A 14,341-nucleotide genomic window follows, 5' to 3' on the forward strand; every position below is an offset into this window, starting at 1 on the left:
CACGTTGACCACACCATTTGCACTTTAGCCAAGGGTTCACTCTGGGAAACCACAGTTCCCACGAGCACCTGCTATCCTTGATTTTACTTGTGGCAGAGGACCACCAGAATAAAATTGTTTTCCGGTACCTTGTGCCACATTTTATCCTCACCCACACTATCTAATCTGTCCTAGCCCCTCACTCCCACTTCACCCATAGGCAGTTGGATAAAAGATCTCTGATAAAGAGCCCCTCTTTGAGGTGAGCCCGTTGGGCATTGCACCGCCTGCCCAACGAGGAGCATTGCCGATGATGAAGCATGACACTCGCAAGGGTGCGTGAGGCCATTATATCCAACAAATTGGATACCCAGGGGTGGTCCTCCATTGAGCACTAGCCCTTATACCTTGGTGACCTTCTCCTTCTTTCTTCCTCTAGGAACAGCCCAGTCATCTCTTTTGTTGTCTTCACATTTGTAGAGGTCTCATGTAGAGACATGCATTTGGGACTATGAAAATATAGGATGCCATTGAATCCAGAAGAGATGGTATCTGATAAACATTTGGTTTGACTTGTTGCAGAAGCTGCGTACACTTCGTTTGGATTGATAATACTCTCTCCTCCGAAAAAAAACACTTTTTCCTTTTAAGTGCCTATTGTTGCCCCTAGTGAGGCACTGGACTGGTGTGAAGTTTGATTTTTCTGCATTGACTTGTAGATCAAGTTTTGATAATAGAGATGTTATGGATGCAAATCCTTCTTTGCTTTGTCAAGAGAGTCCGCTCTTATCAGCCAATTGTCTAGGTATGGATACAGAAAAATGCCTTTTTTTATTTTGGTGTGCTACTCTCATGTCATGCTTTTGGAAAAAATTCAGGGGGCTAATTTCAGACCAAAAGAAAGTACTGCATACTGATAGTGGTCTGCTCCCACTAAAATTCTTAGAAACGGTCTGTGACGATGAGCTATTGGGATATGAAAATTTGCGTCTTGAAGGTCTACCACAGAAAACCAATCATCCCTTCTCATGTGTGTGAATATTAGATGAGGTGACAGTATTCTGAACTTTTCCTTCTTAATATATTTGTTGAGGAGTCTGAGATCCAGGATAGGCCGAAATTGTTTTTAATTACTTTTTTTTAAAAACAAGACAGCATCTTAAGTAGACACCCTTGTTGATCTGATTCAGGGGGACTTTTTCCACAGTTTCTTTTTACAGAAGGACAGATGTCTCTGCAATAGATTGTCTAGATGTGCTGTTGTGACATGTGAAGGAGGAGCTGGCGGTGAGGTGTTTTTGGAACAGAGTGCATATCCATTTTGAATGATATTCAAAACCCATCTGTCCAGATGTTTTTTTTCCATTCTTCCAGGAAAAACTTCACCACTCCCCCCACAGGAGTGAAGGGGGTGTTTGTTCCTCATTGTTTGGTCTGAGAAGAGTTTTTGCCCTTGGTTTGCAAAGACTTGGGTGGAGGAGATCTCTTTATCTGGTAACGGCTTTGGTAAGGCCTCTGTGATTGCTGTTGTTGCTGTGACTAATAATAAGGTCACCCTCTGGGTTTTAATCCTATGGTAATAAACCTGTTTGTCTCTGGGTTTGTATTGTTGTCTGAATGTCACCTTTTGCGCTTCAAGGCAGACTGCTTTAAGTGTTCCTGACTCATTTTTCATTCAAAGCATCTCCTCCTCAGTATGCTGGCCAAAAAGAGAGGAACCTGAAAACAGCAAGTTTGTAATTTTCAGCTAGGCATCATGCTTCAGTGATGAGTCTCTACAAGATGTTCACCTCAGAGAGATGCTGTGACAAAAAGCAGTAGCCAAAAGTTCAACCGAGTCCACTGCAGCACTGATCCAAGGAAACTTCGTTGACCATTTTGAGGTAGTCCTATTGTCTATGACTTGGCAAGTCAGCCATGAATGGCTTCATGCCATCCCATATCTTGCGATGGTATCTCCCCAATAATGCAGCCGAGTTGGCATTTCGTAAATGTGTAGAGGCTGTGTGACACATTTTCTTGCCAATAGCATCCATCCGTTTGCTCTCCTGATCTGGATGAGCCGTGATTCCGGGGCCAAAGCATGCCTTCGACTTCCCGCCATAGCAATAATTAAATCCGGTTTGAAGAAATCTGGATCTTGTTGTTGAGGTCTGTACTTCTTCAGCAGCCCAGGCGTAGCTGATTTTACTGTGGCTGACGTTAGAAATTTTTCCTTAATAATGTCCATAAGACCTGGAAGAAGAGGAAAAAGAGGTCTTGGAATAGATCTTTGTTATAGGGTCTCTACAATCATTGACACAATTGGTTGAGGTATATCAATGGTGATATTAAGTTTAGATGCCCCTCTTACTACGGCTTCTTGGAATGTGATGATGCTGTCCATTGGAGAAACCCTATATGTAGACTAAGGTGGAGAAGTTGCTGTGTACGACATGTTCAATGTATAATCAGGAGACCTTGACCTTTATCTTGATGAGGCAGTCACGGATCTCCTATGAGCCTGCGATCATGGTGGAGGTGATCTAATCGGAGATGGAGTTTTCCATTTTTGAATGGGTGACATATATTTTGCTCTAGATAACTGTAGTACAGGAGAAACATTTAAATGTTGTAAATTATCCTGTAAAGGATCATTGGCTGGAACTATAGGTCTTATAGGTGGAAGACCAGTATCTGGTTGAGGAGATGGAGCCTAAGATTGTTGTGAAGACCTTGACCATTGAGAGGAGGATGAAATATCCACTTGAGGAATTCTCGACGTTGAGAGTGGTGTAATCAATGTTGTGCATATTCTCTTTGAGATAACCAGTGTCTTCGGAATGTCTCTTGGAGGCCGAGTGGGTTTTCCTTTTCAACATCGAGTGGTGAGATTTTGATGCCGACTGATGGGATCTTGACACTGAGTGGTAGGACTTTGATGTTGATCTTGAGTGAGATGGCTGCGCCATCATAGCCATCTGCATCGTGGGTAATTCTGCCACTGATTTGGATGCCGAACTGTGATGTGATCGTGTTGTGTCAATGTTTCAAAGGCAAACAGGATGGGGCCATACCTCTTGATGGCGACGACGATGTTCTTGATATCGGCGAATGGCCTCAATCAGAGTTGTGTCTGTGCTGATGCCCAAAGGGAGACTTTCTGGACATAGAACTCCGTTTGTGTCCATACCAGTTTTCTGCTGCTTTTCTGGAGACTGCTGAGAGGAAGATCTTTCCTTTCTCTTCCTTTTCTTCCTCTCTTGGTCTGCCTTCATATGTTTCATCCAGCCATGCAGCCTGATGCCCTCTCTGTCCTTAAGATATTTTGCTGAAAATGTCACATAATTTAGTGAGGTGCACATGTGACAAACACACCACACATACCTTGTGAGCATCGGAGCTCACTTCTTTCTACCACATGATTGACATTTGGTGAAAAGAGCAGGCATTCTGACGTAATTTTTTTTTCAGAATTCTGAATAAATAAGTGTACTTGACAGAGATGACGAATTGTCAAGTACCAAGCTATTAAAAGTGCTGAATATGTTTTAGATAAGGTTATGGAGGGGAAAAAACACCTGAGATGTTCAGAGATCCTGCCTGAAGGAGCTGGAAAAAAGAACTGCCACTGCAGTGCATTGTGGGATGGGGTACCTCTGGGGTCCTTAAAGGTGTAGATTCCTTTTTATGCTTCTCAGTGATTGTTATTTCCTTCCCATGCTGTTTGTCATTTACAGGCAGCCTTTTTTCTATGACAAAGTGTTGCACGTTTAAAGTCTTTATTGGTCTATCTTTTTATAAGTTTTTCTTATCCAGTATATAACAGGAAAATACATCTCTGACTGTCTACAATGTGACTATAGGGGAAATGACTTTCAGTGATAAACATTCTTCAATGTCTTTTTCCTGTATTCTTAATATATATATATATATATATATATATATATATATATATATATATATATATATATATATATATTGAAGGAGGTGTTACGGGGTCCGCGCAAAAGCCACAGAATTATTCAAGCTTTAGGACTATTAATGAAGATCCTATGATGCAGAACTTGAAGTTTTAAAGTTTTAATTGGTTCAGTTTGAATCTATTGATATTACGCAATAGAAAACCATTAAACAACAAAGTGTGTAGTGACTGGAGCCAACAAAGCTTCCCAAAGGGTGTCTAGGGCTATAATCCAATTTGTGCAAAGTTATTTATTACACGGTTAACTGTGGAGGTGTTTTCTTTTTCACATAACTTTATGACTGGGCAAAGTGTTTATTTAATTAATTTGACCTCACCCACCGTACTAGTCTTGTGACAATTAAATAATGTTCACAGCTTAGAAAGGTATAGGAGTTGATGTAAGACCTGGTAGAAGCAAGCATATAGTCATTTCACAGAGTTTTAGTATCCTTTAAGGAGGTGCTGATGCCATCATATGCCATTAATCTATGTTTAGTAAAATGTGCAGAGAGCATGTGGGTACTTCTAGATGGCAACTGAAAGAAGCTGTGCAAAAATAGAGCTTCTGGATTCCAAAAAATGTGAGTACTAGTTCTCCTAATGGAAAAAATGTGACTGTTCTAATTAAACAAAAGTACCATTGAGTGCAGCTAGGATGAAGGATAAAAAAAGAGTACCAAGGGAACACTAAAAATCTAACAAAACACAAATGGATGTTTTTATGGTGGATAAAAAGATTCTAAGAGCTAATGTTGGCCCAAAATGCAGGGATGTTTAATGATTCTTTTAAAACTAAGTGATACGTCATTCAATGAAAAAAGGTTACAACACAGGTCCAATCTGGTCAACAGCATTGAAATAAGGCTTCCTATTTGGAAAATAAAAAAAGAACAGGATTAATAAAGATAGCACTAATTTGATCGCCTTACTATATCAGATGATGCTGTTTTAATGGGTCGTACACCAAACGCTTTGAGAATTTTAGTCAGAGGATTTGTAGATTTTATGTATAGTTTGGATCTTTGTACCAATTTTAAAAAATCCTTTTTAATGTGTTGCGGCTCTAATAAACGTACCATTAACAGGATTACTTTGGATCAAGACTCCCTGTTATGCACTCGCACTTTTCCATATCCGAGCATACAATTTACGGATAGTGGCTCTTGGACCCCACATTTAGCGTATGGACGGTCTAAGTTCCTAAGAGCTATAAATTCAGCACTGAAACTCCCTAAACCAAAAAGAATAGAGGTGGCACCGTCAATACTTAAAATCTAACGGACACAATGTGTACCAATTATGACCTATGGGGCTGAAATTTGGGGATATACTAATTTGAAAAATGTACAGGCTGAGGAAAATAGATTTTGGAGAAGGCATTTGGGAATACCTATCTCATCGTCTACTTTTGTAAGCCATAATGAGTTAAAACTGTCTTATTTGGAGGACTATATCAGGTCTCACCCTGTCCTGTTTTGGTTAAAGGTTTGGAAAAACCCTGAAGCCTCTTTGACTAGGGAAATTTTGGCTGACTGCCTAAAATGCGACCAGGGCATTAAAATTCCCTGGCTGGCCCAAGTACGGGCGAGTTTGACTGCTGTTAACCTCAAGCACATCTTTGACAACCCCAACGAATTAGATGGGATTGATGGGAAGATCATCCATAAAATTCTATTTAAATATTATGGGGAAGCTAGATGCAATCAGGAATTAGTCAAAGTTTATGTGAAACAGTACATCTCAATGAAAGGTGATGATGAACCCACTTTGAGTTTACCTGTTAGTTATCTCCTAAAAGATATTACACGCTGGGAGCACAGTCTTCTCTTCCGATAAAGATCAGGATCTATACAATATTTGCTGTGCTTCCCTATAGGCTACCAACCCAATATTGAGAACCTGGCCTGTCCATGTGGGACCTCAGGGAAACAATCCATACTACACTTTCTGTTCTTTTGCCCCTTTTATCAAAAATATAGTATGCAGCTGTTGATACCGTTTTTTTAGAGCTAAGGGCATAAAAGATTTTAAAGTAGCTTATAAATCCATTTTCCAGCTTAAAGATGATATTATATATCGTGTGTGCACTTTTTTGAAAATGGCTATTCGTTCTCGTTCCTCTATGAATTGATGTTTGTTAGACTAGGTTGTATTATATGCATTTAGAGGTTTTTGCATTCTTTGTATTTTGCACCATTGCACAGCCGCACTTTATTTAATGTCGTAAATTGTAACTTATATGAACCTTAGTAATCTGCTCTTTTAGCTGTTGCTATGGGAAACCTCACATTTTTGTACTTTATTTTAATGTTACTCAAAACAGGATCTCTGAACTTTGCACTTCTTGCACTTTACTCGATGCTGCTAATTGTAATCCATACGAGCTCTAGTAACTTGCTCCTTTAGCTGCCGCTATGAGAAACTTTGCATTCTGTACCTTTTGTTGCTACCTCAAACGGAATCTTTGCACTTTGGCACTTTATTTGATGCTGCTATATAGTAATATATCTGAGACTGAGTGACTTCTTGGGTAATAATGCATTTTGTACACTGCCATTCTAGTATTGTTTGTCGTTAATGAAATGGAAAACCTAACAATGTTTTATCCTAATTGTAATGCTGATTTTTTATTACTAATAATGATGGACCATGTACGTGATTATTTGTGTAAATTGTACTTTTATGGATAATGAAACATCCGAATAAAGATTATTGACTTGACTTAAATTAATAAAGATAGTAACGAGTTTTGTTTTTATCGCACCTTGAAACCCCAAGTTCAATAATGGGAAGATACTGTATAATTTTTCTCAAATTCCTGAGCTGAATGCAGTTTTATCAAAGGATTTTAAATTGATGAGTTTTAGAGACTAACAGAGGAGGGAAATAACTAACTTTAGATGCACTCACTCTTGGTAAAAACCATAATCGTTACAGCTTTGGACAAACCTTTGCAGGTAGGTATTCAAACAATCAGAAGGAGTCATTTTCAAATTTTCTAGATTATTACCTTGTCAGACCTTCTCAAGTAGATTCGGGTTGCTATAAATAAACCAGACTGGGGAAATAATTGGATATTAACATGTCTGCCTTTCATTGTTTTAGTTTGAGAACACTGGGAGAGGATCAAAATTTGAGAAATCAGGCCGTTGATCAAGAAATGTATATATTTACTGCCAATACCCCCATTTATGTTTGCAGCACTAATTAATTTGAGACGTTTGCAGGTTATTTGTAACTAAATGAAGATCAGGACATATGTTCAGCCTTGGTTTCCTAGAACATTCATGTCTATAATCATTTACATAGGAATACTCATCAGGATGATTTTTTGTTCTTTCAGGCAGTTGTATCATGCTCCAGTAAACCCCATTTACAGAATGCCCAGTTGTCAATGGTTATGTAATTCTAAACAAAAAGCTTATAGATTTTAGGGTGAGACCCTTCAGAGGTCTGGTTACAATGCTCTCAACAAAATACTTTGTGCAAACTGCCTTGCTCCAAGCAACATCGAATTAATCTCTCACTTGACATGAAAATCTATTAGTGGATAACATACACAAAACATATTTGTTTTTAATCAATGAATATGTTGATTTTAGTCACAACAGGCAGTTTATGAGCTAACGAAATCTGAAGAGGTTTTATATATGATTTAATATAAATTACCGATATTTTTGACTGTTATTGTGTGGGGACTTGAATGTGAATATACATCCTTTAGAAACTGAAATCTTGTAGGGAATGCACAAGTGGGTTACAACAACGACGTTTCTGCCTTTAAAAAACAGAAAACACTTGTTCAATGGGTTTATGCTGGGCCCAAAGTAATCTTGTTTGTATTAATAGTCAGTTTTGTAGTGGTAGGCTAGCTCAGGTTTCATTCAGAATAGGGTCCCTTACTGAACTAGATTATATATTTCCCCTAGAATAGTCTCATTTAATGCAAGGCAAGCATTGGAAAACAGTCACTTTTTTCCTCAGTATTAGTTAAAAGATGCTGCTCAATCGAAATAGGGAAAATTGTTGTTTTCAGCTAGTTGGTAACCCTAACATCACAGGACTTGATAGGATTGATTAATTTATGTAAATTTGTTGGAGTTTCTGTGTGCCATCATGATTCAATCCGTTTTAGACATTTTAACTTCCTATTCAAGTTTAGTATGAACAATCTGTGTGTCTAATAGCACCTATGTAACCTAAACAAGGGCGAAGAAAGCGATGAAGAATAAAGTATGGCATGATATGATATAAAGTTAATTAATCTTAAATGTTTGATGTACTTTACTTTAAGAAAGTTTAAAAGCTGAACAATTCATTCCATGTTTGAAGATTAAAACATGTTAAATCAGAGATATAAACACTTTGTAAAGAAGTTGGTGAAAGATGATTGAAATCATGTCTAGTGGTAATATGAAATAATTTTGGAGTGAAATGCTAGATCTCTAAAAACTGGTAAAATCAGAAAAAAGATTGTGCTAACCTGTAGGTATTTACAAACAACTTTTGGCTCTTACACCTAATGTGATTTTGAGATGAACTTTGTCTTAAGACAGGTGCTAGAGCAGTCAAGCACTAAATCGGTCCAGGCATCTGTAAATATTAACTATAAAAGAAAAATGTCTTCATGTAACTGCTAATGGAGGGGAAATATGAGAATACTTGAGATTTCAGAAAATATATTGATATGGTACTTAATACCTTTAAATGGTTTGAAATCTTAAATTAAAATTATTATATTGTAGATTAGGGACTGACTTGAGCAAGAAAACAGATGGAGACCATGTTCAAAGTAGTTCAAATTTGATCTGGCTCTGCTGGGATCTGGTTTTGTCTACCAGTATGTTACTCATTTACCCTCTAGATATTATCAAATTGAAATTCTGAGAGCAGGGATTGGTAGCTGTGTGAGGGTTTATAAGGGGATTGAAGAGAAGATTTTATTCAGTTTCATTGTGTCTGATGTAATGGGTCAATAAAGTGGCATCCACTTTCTGTTAGACTGCAATTGATATTTAGAGGGGAAAACAAAACTCTATAGCTGCCATTGTTTAAAAATGATCAAACCACCTCTCCAAAAAATGCTACTTTGATTTTGCAAGATTGTCTAATTTAGATGATGCAACTACAATTAGCAAATACCCGTCATCAGTTAAGAAAAGATGTCTGATTTTGGTTTTTTAAATTATTAATCCACTTTTTAAACTTGTACACTTAAGCAGAAAATTACACACAATAACATTTTATGGACTTTTGATCTGCATAAACTTAGATAGTTTCAAAAGATAAGAACTGAGTTAAGTTAGCGAGTTAAGTTAGCCCTTCTTCACTAGGTGCTGCAGGGTCCTAAATTAAATACCATGTCCTTGGTTTTACCAGAGTTAAGTTGTAACCAGCTCCCTTGCATCCTGTTAGTGTTCGTTATATCTCAAATACTGGAGTAGATCCCTGAAGTGACCCCAGTTACAATTGGAGTCCCATCTATCCATTCAAAAAAGAGGTCATCAAAATGGCCAAGACATGTAAGGTCCCAACACCGTGAAGAAAGTGACATGATACACATGCAGATGAATACAATTCTGTAACATAATTTTTAACTGCCTTCATTGAGCCGAACAATACGTGGTTATATAATGCAGTCAGATGGAAGTTTAACTATTTTATCTAGATGGAAATGTGAAGATTAACATCAGATACGTTTGTGAACAATGATGTCAGTAAGGAGAAATGTACCCAACAAAACTGGGTTGAGAATAATAGAAGGTTTATGCCATTAAGTTGCCACAATGGTCTCGGAGTCATGGAAATAAAACAAATGTCTAGAATGGGAGATAGTAATGCACATCTTTATGCAAACGCCAATTATTGAAGCATATGCTCTAGAAATGCAGTGCTGAACAACAGACCAGGAAAATGTAGAAGGAATTGTAACTGTCTGACCCAAATGTTACACTGTCTTTCTTCTTTGATTACTACATCTTGCCCCCAAAATGCTAAATTGGTAGCAGGAAAATTCTAAGAATGTTTTCCCCCATATTTGATAGCTATGAGTCGCTATTAGCACTGAACTGACAACCCATGAAACTGAAACATTGAATGAATCTACATACACCATTCAAGGCTGCATTGCAAGTGTGTGCTTCCCCTATGTGTGCCTCCATATACTCTGCAAATACATCGGGGGAAGCAAGAAAACTACGTTGCCATCTCTGTGGGTTTTCTGCTGAAAATGTCAGCATGTCTGCATTTTGGTCAACACTATTGCACATGCCTGCTAAGAGCCTGGCACTGACCAACAACTCATTTAACAATAGTTTGTGAGCAATCCCCAGAGTTGGCAAAGTCTTTTGTATAAATTATATAACCAGAGGACAAGCAGGACTCTAGAGCCCGCTGATATTGTGCTCTAATCAACGATCCAGAACAGGAGAACCTACCAATGCCACTCAGACATAGATAACTTTATGTATATACAGTTGTTGCAAAATGGACAATGGCTACACTGAATACAAAAATGTTACCTGAGATTGGGCTGTTTCGGCGCGGCGACCCAGGCGCAGAAAAAGTCACTTTGTCTTAAAGAAAGGAAGAAAGATGGAGAAGAGAGAAACTGTAAAAGATTATTCGAAAAATAATTTTCATTATTAATGCAAGGTTAACTTTAACGTCCAATACTGGGTCCAATTAACACTTCATGATAGTTTTATTTGAGACAAGTGCATTGACAAATATGTATGGAAAAAAACCTAGAATATAAATATGAAGAAATTAGATGATTCAGAAATACATCCAGAGTGAAAGTAGATAACTATATGTTTTTTCTAGACATATCTTTTGAAAGACTGACAGGCATTTGTTTAGTTTCCATTATTTGGCAGACATATTATTTTTTCAGTTCATTGCTTTTTTTTTTTTTTTTTTTTACAAACAATTGGGTTTTCTATGCATAAGAGAACCATCTGTGAGGCTGAGGGAAGAAATATGTTCCTATGTTTCTACCTGCTATGGCAAAGCTTCATGTCGCCTTGGAGGGGTTAACCTTTCAAAAAAAAAACTATGAACATAGAATGCAAGGTTGAAACATGGTTCATAATAACGATACATCTATTATCTAACTACTAAATGGAAAAGTAGCTTTAACTGCTTCCGGTAATGCCAATGGGCGTTACCGTAACATGGAATCTGATGTTGTCTTATAGAAAACAGCAAAAAGGTCGCTAGCATGTCTGGATACAGCTTCGACTATTTTTTAAAGAATCTTTTTACTAAACTTTTCGTCAGTTGCAATATATAGTGCATCATGTACAGAAGACTTGGTGTCAAAGTACCAGAACATTAACCAGTGTTAGTAACAATCATACAGTGTTTCAAGTGCGGGAGCACTGTCCCCTTGTCTGTAGGAGGATGTTACCAATCTGCCTTCAAATGATCCTACATACGTTACAAAAACCTATCCTGAGAAACAAATTGTGAAATGTATACAACTTGTGTGCCTCCCCTTGGTTCCGGTTACCTTCCAACCTCCCCCACCATGTTCCAGAGGCCTCTGTATGTCATCCAGCTGTTCCATATTTTCCCCAATTTTTTGGGCAACCCCTACTTTCGTAGACTATTTTTTCCGTGGTGCTGCACCAGTCTAAATCAGACTTCCACTGTCCTATCTTTGGGGGGAGGTTTGCACCCCATGCTCGGACAATATTTCTCTTAGCTACCATTGCTGCTACCATTAACCAGATTTTTTGGCATCTTTGCCAGGACTGATCCCTTGTCACACATAATATGTGCCATCTGGCCTCGGCTGGAATCTCCTGTCCAAGGACATCACACTTATTACCTTTGCCTAGTACTGCTGTATGACCGGTTTTAGACCTGACATCATTGGCTTGAGTCTCTCCTCCATTTATTCTGTTTGCCTCCACTGTTTACGATGTTTTTGCTGGTTAATGCTTTGGGCACTGTGCCACTGCTGATCAGTGCCACAGTGCAAGTGCTCCCTATGATTAAATTGATGTACCGATTGAATTCCATGTTTGGCTTATTTGGTTTACTGTCAGTCCCTAGTCTAGTGCACCAGGAGTGCCGGGGCTTGTAAATACAAATGCCGCTCGTGGGCTTGCAGCACGTGTTGTGCCACCCACCAGAGCGGCCTCGTAAAAGAATGTCTACGGGTCGGTCATTGCGAGACCTACGTGCAGTCTGGTACTGTCACGCTGGCTGCGCAAGTACACTTACTTGCCAGTCCCTCAAACCTTCCCTTAACTTCATGTTAGTCACCCCTATGGTAGGCCCACGGGCAGGGTGTGTTGTAAGTATAAGGTAGGACACGCCTGACCAAGTTGGCATGTCCTAATTGTGAATTACAGCCATCTTCGTTTTTCACTATTGCGAGGTAACCTGCTCTCCATTAGTTAGAATGGGCTGCCCGGATTATTAATGCTATAATCCTAGCGGGCTCGGGGAGCATGGTGCAATGTCGAGTTTGGTATCCCTGAACTCGGGGTTTAATTACGCATCCGGTTGTGTGGATGGTTTTTGGACTCTGGGTTTGAAAATAGCACCTTTAGAAAGTGTCCATTTTCTTGTCTAACCATTTCTGGTTTCTGCTGGTTTTGCGTGTATGTGACAGGAGCTGGGTGGCTCCAGAGGTCTGAATGAGTCAGTGTAGGATGAGTGGGACATTTGCGTTGAGAGTAGGGGGAGAGTAGTTGCTGATAGCCTGTCCTGCCTGATACAATGCTGGCTCCACCTCCTGCCAAGCGGCTGATGGCCCTGTGCCTGCCATGGACGATCCTAGCCCCACCTCCTACCAGGAAGCCGATAGCTCTGCTCCTGCCAGTAACAATGCTGGCTCCACCTCCTGCTGGGCGTCTGAGGACGCAGCCCTGCTCAGTGAATAGGCCAGGTGCTTCTGCCTGGCTCCACCCACAACAGACCCAGGATGTTGGGAAATTCCCCTGCATGGACAAAGGGATCAAAGCCAAAAAGGGGTATAAGAGAAGGAGCCCTGAACCAAGAATTTAGATCACTTCTGACAAGGAACCCTGAAACCAAGGACAAGAAGCCTGCTGATCCAAGGACTTGCCTACCCCTTCTGCCAGTGTGCTGTTTGCTGGGGGGAATCCTGCATGTGCTTCTTTATTTTTGCCAAGGAACCAGGAGAGAGGAACTGTGTGTGTACTCTCAAACTTTGCTAAGAAAATCTCCAAGGACTGGAAGAGTGCCAGTCTCCTGCTGAAGTCACAGGGCTAAAGGACTTCATCATTTGCCAAAAGTGCTATTTGCTGGAACCTGTGAATCCGGCACCTCTGAAAGAACCAGCAATCTCGACGCCGACGGACGTCGCCGAATCCAGCTCGACATAGTGAGTAACGGCTCCAATGTCCCGCTTCCTCGCCGCCGGCCGCCGGGCCCGATCGACGCCAGCAGCAACGCCAGTGAGTAGTGAGTTCGGCTCCAGCTCCAAGGGACCTCGTGTCTGCACCGCTGCTGATCGCATCGCCCTCGTGCCCTCTCGACGCCGTGAGCGCTGCTCACTCTTGCAACAGAATCATCGACATCGACGACTACTGAGGCCTGATTGACACCAAAGACGCGACGCCGGATTGCTCGACGCCGCTGATCATCGTGTGCTTCATTTTCCAAAGGTACTGTGTTGTTGGGGGTCCGTGTGACTCCGGGCTCGACGTAGCGCTCCTCGCGGTCGACGCCGAACCTTTGGATTAACTTTGCCTCGACGTCGTGTAACTCCCGTGTGGGTTACATTGTTGCTAAGAACTGTGTTGCCAGGAAGAAGAGTTGCTTTGATACGAAAAGACTTTTGTGCTAAGAAGAAACTACCTTTGAACCATTATTTTTCCTTCCAAGAGTATTTATTAAGATTGTGGTATATTTTTGTCGTTATTTGGTCTGTGCTAAGCCTTATATAAAAATACTTATTTTTATAATACTACTGTGTCGTGTCCATTTGTAGTGTATTCACTTTATTACTGTATGTGGTCATAAATGCTTAACACACAGCCTCTGAGATAAGCCTGTCTGCTCTGCCAAGCTGCCAAGAGGGTGAGCAGGGGTTATCAAAGGGTGTGATCCCCTTGCCCTGACTAGAAAAGGTGTGTCCCTATTTGTCAGAAGTGCATACCTCTGCCAACTAGAGACAGCCGGTTCTAACATTGGTGGGTCAGCGGTGAGGATTTGAACTTTGCATTTATGACCCATGTGCAGTGATTAGTGTGCGCTACATAGTGAAAGCAGACCATAGCGCAGCCACAATCTAATTTGGAAGGATCCTATTTTTGGTTCTCCGCTTTTCTGAAGCTTGATTTTTTTTGAACACTGCCAGTTTTGACCATGAGTGACACCGGAGTCACTACCCCTGTTGTTGTTGTGGAGGAATTTGATAGAGAGAAGATGAAGGAA

General features: G+C 40.1%; 1 protein-coding gene across 1 annotated transcript in view; it reads right to left on the reverse strand.

Annotated features, from left to right (window-relative positions):
- MTUS2 (microtubule associated scaffold protein 2) overlaps nt 1-14,341 on the reverse strand; it is a 1,086,829-nt gene that overhangs the window by 431,050 nt on the left and 641,438 nt on the right. The window contains exon 5 of the mRNA XM_086935158.1: nt 10,447-10,500. Within this exon, the coding sequence (XP_086791284.1) occupies nt 10,447-10,500 (54 nt within the window). The remainder of the gene's footprint in view (nt 1-10,446; nt 10,501-14,341) is intronic.

Source organism: Lissotriton vulgaris, chromosome 8, assembly GCF_964263255.1.
Source record: "Lissotriton vulgaris chromosome 8, aLisVul1.2, whole genome shotgun sequence".
Lineage (NCBI taxonomy): Eukaryota > Metazoa > Chordata > Amphibia > Caudata > Salamandridae > Lissotriton > Lissotriton vulgaris.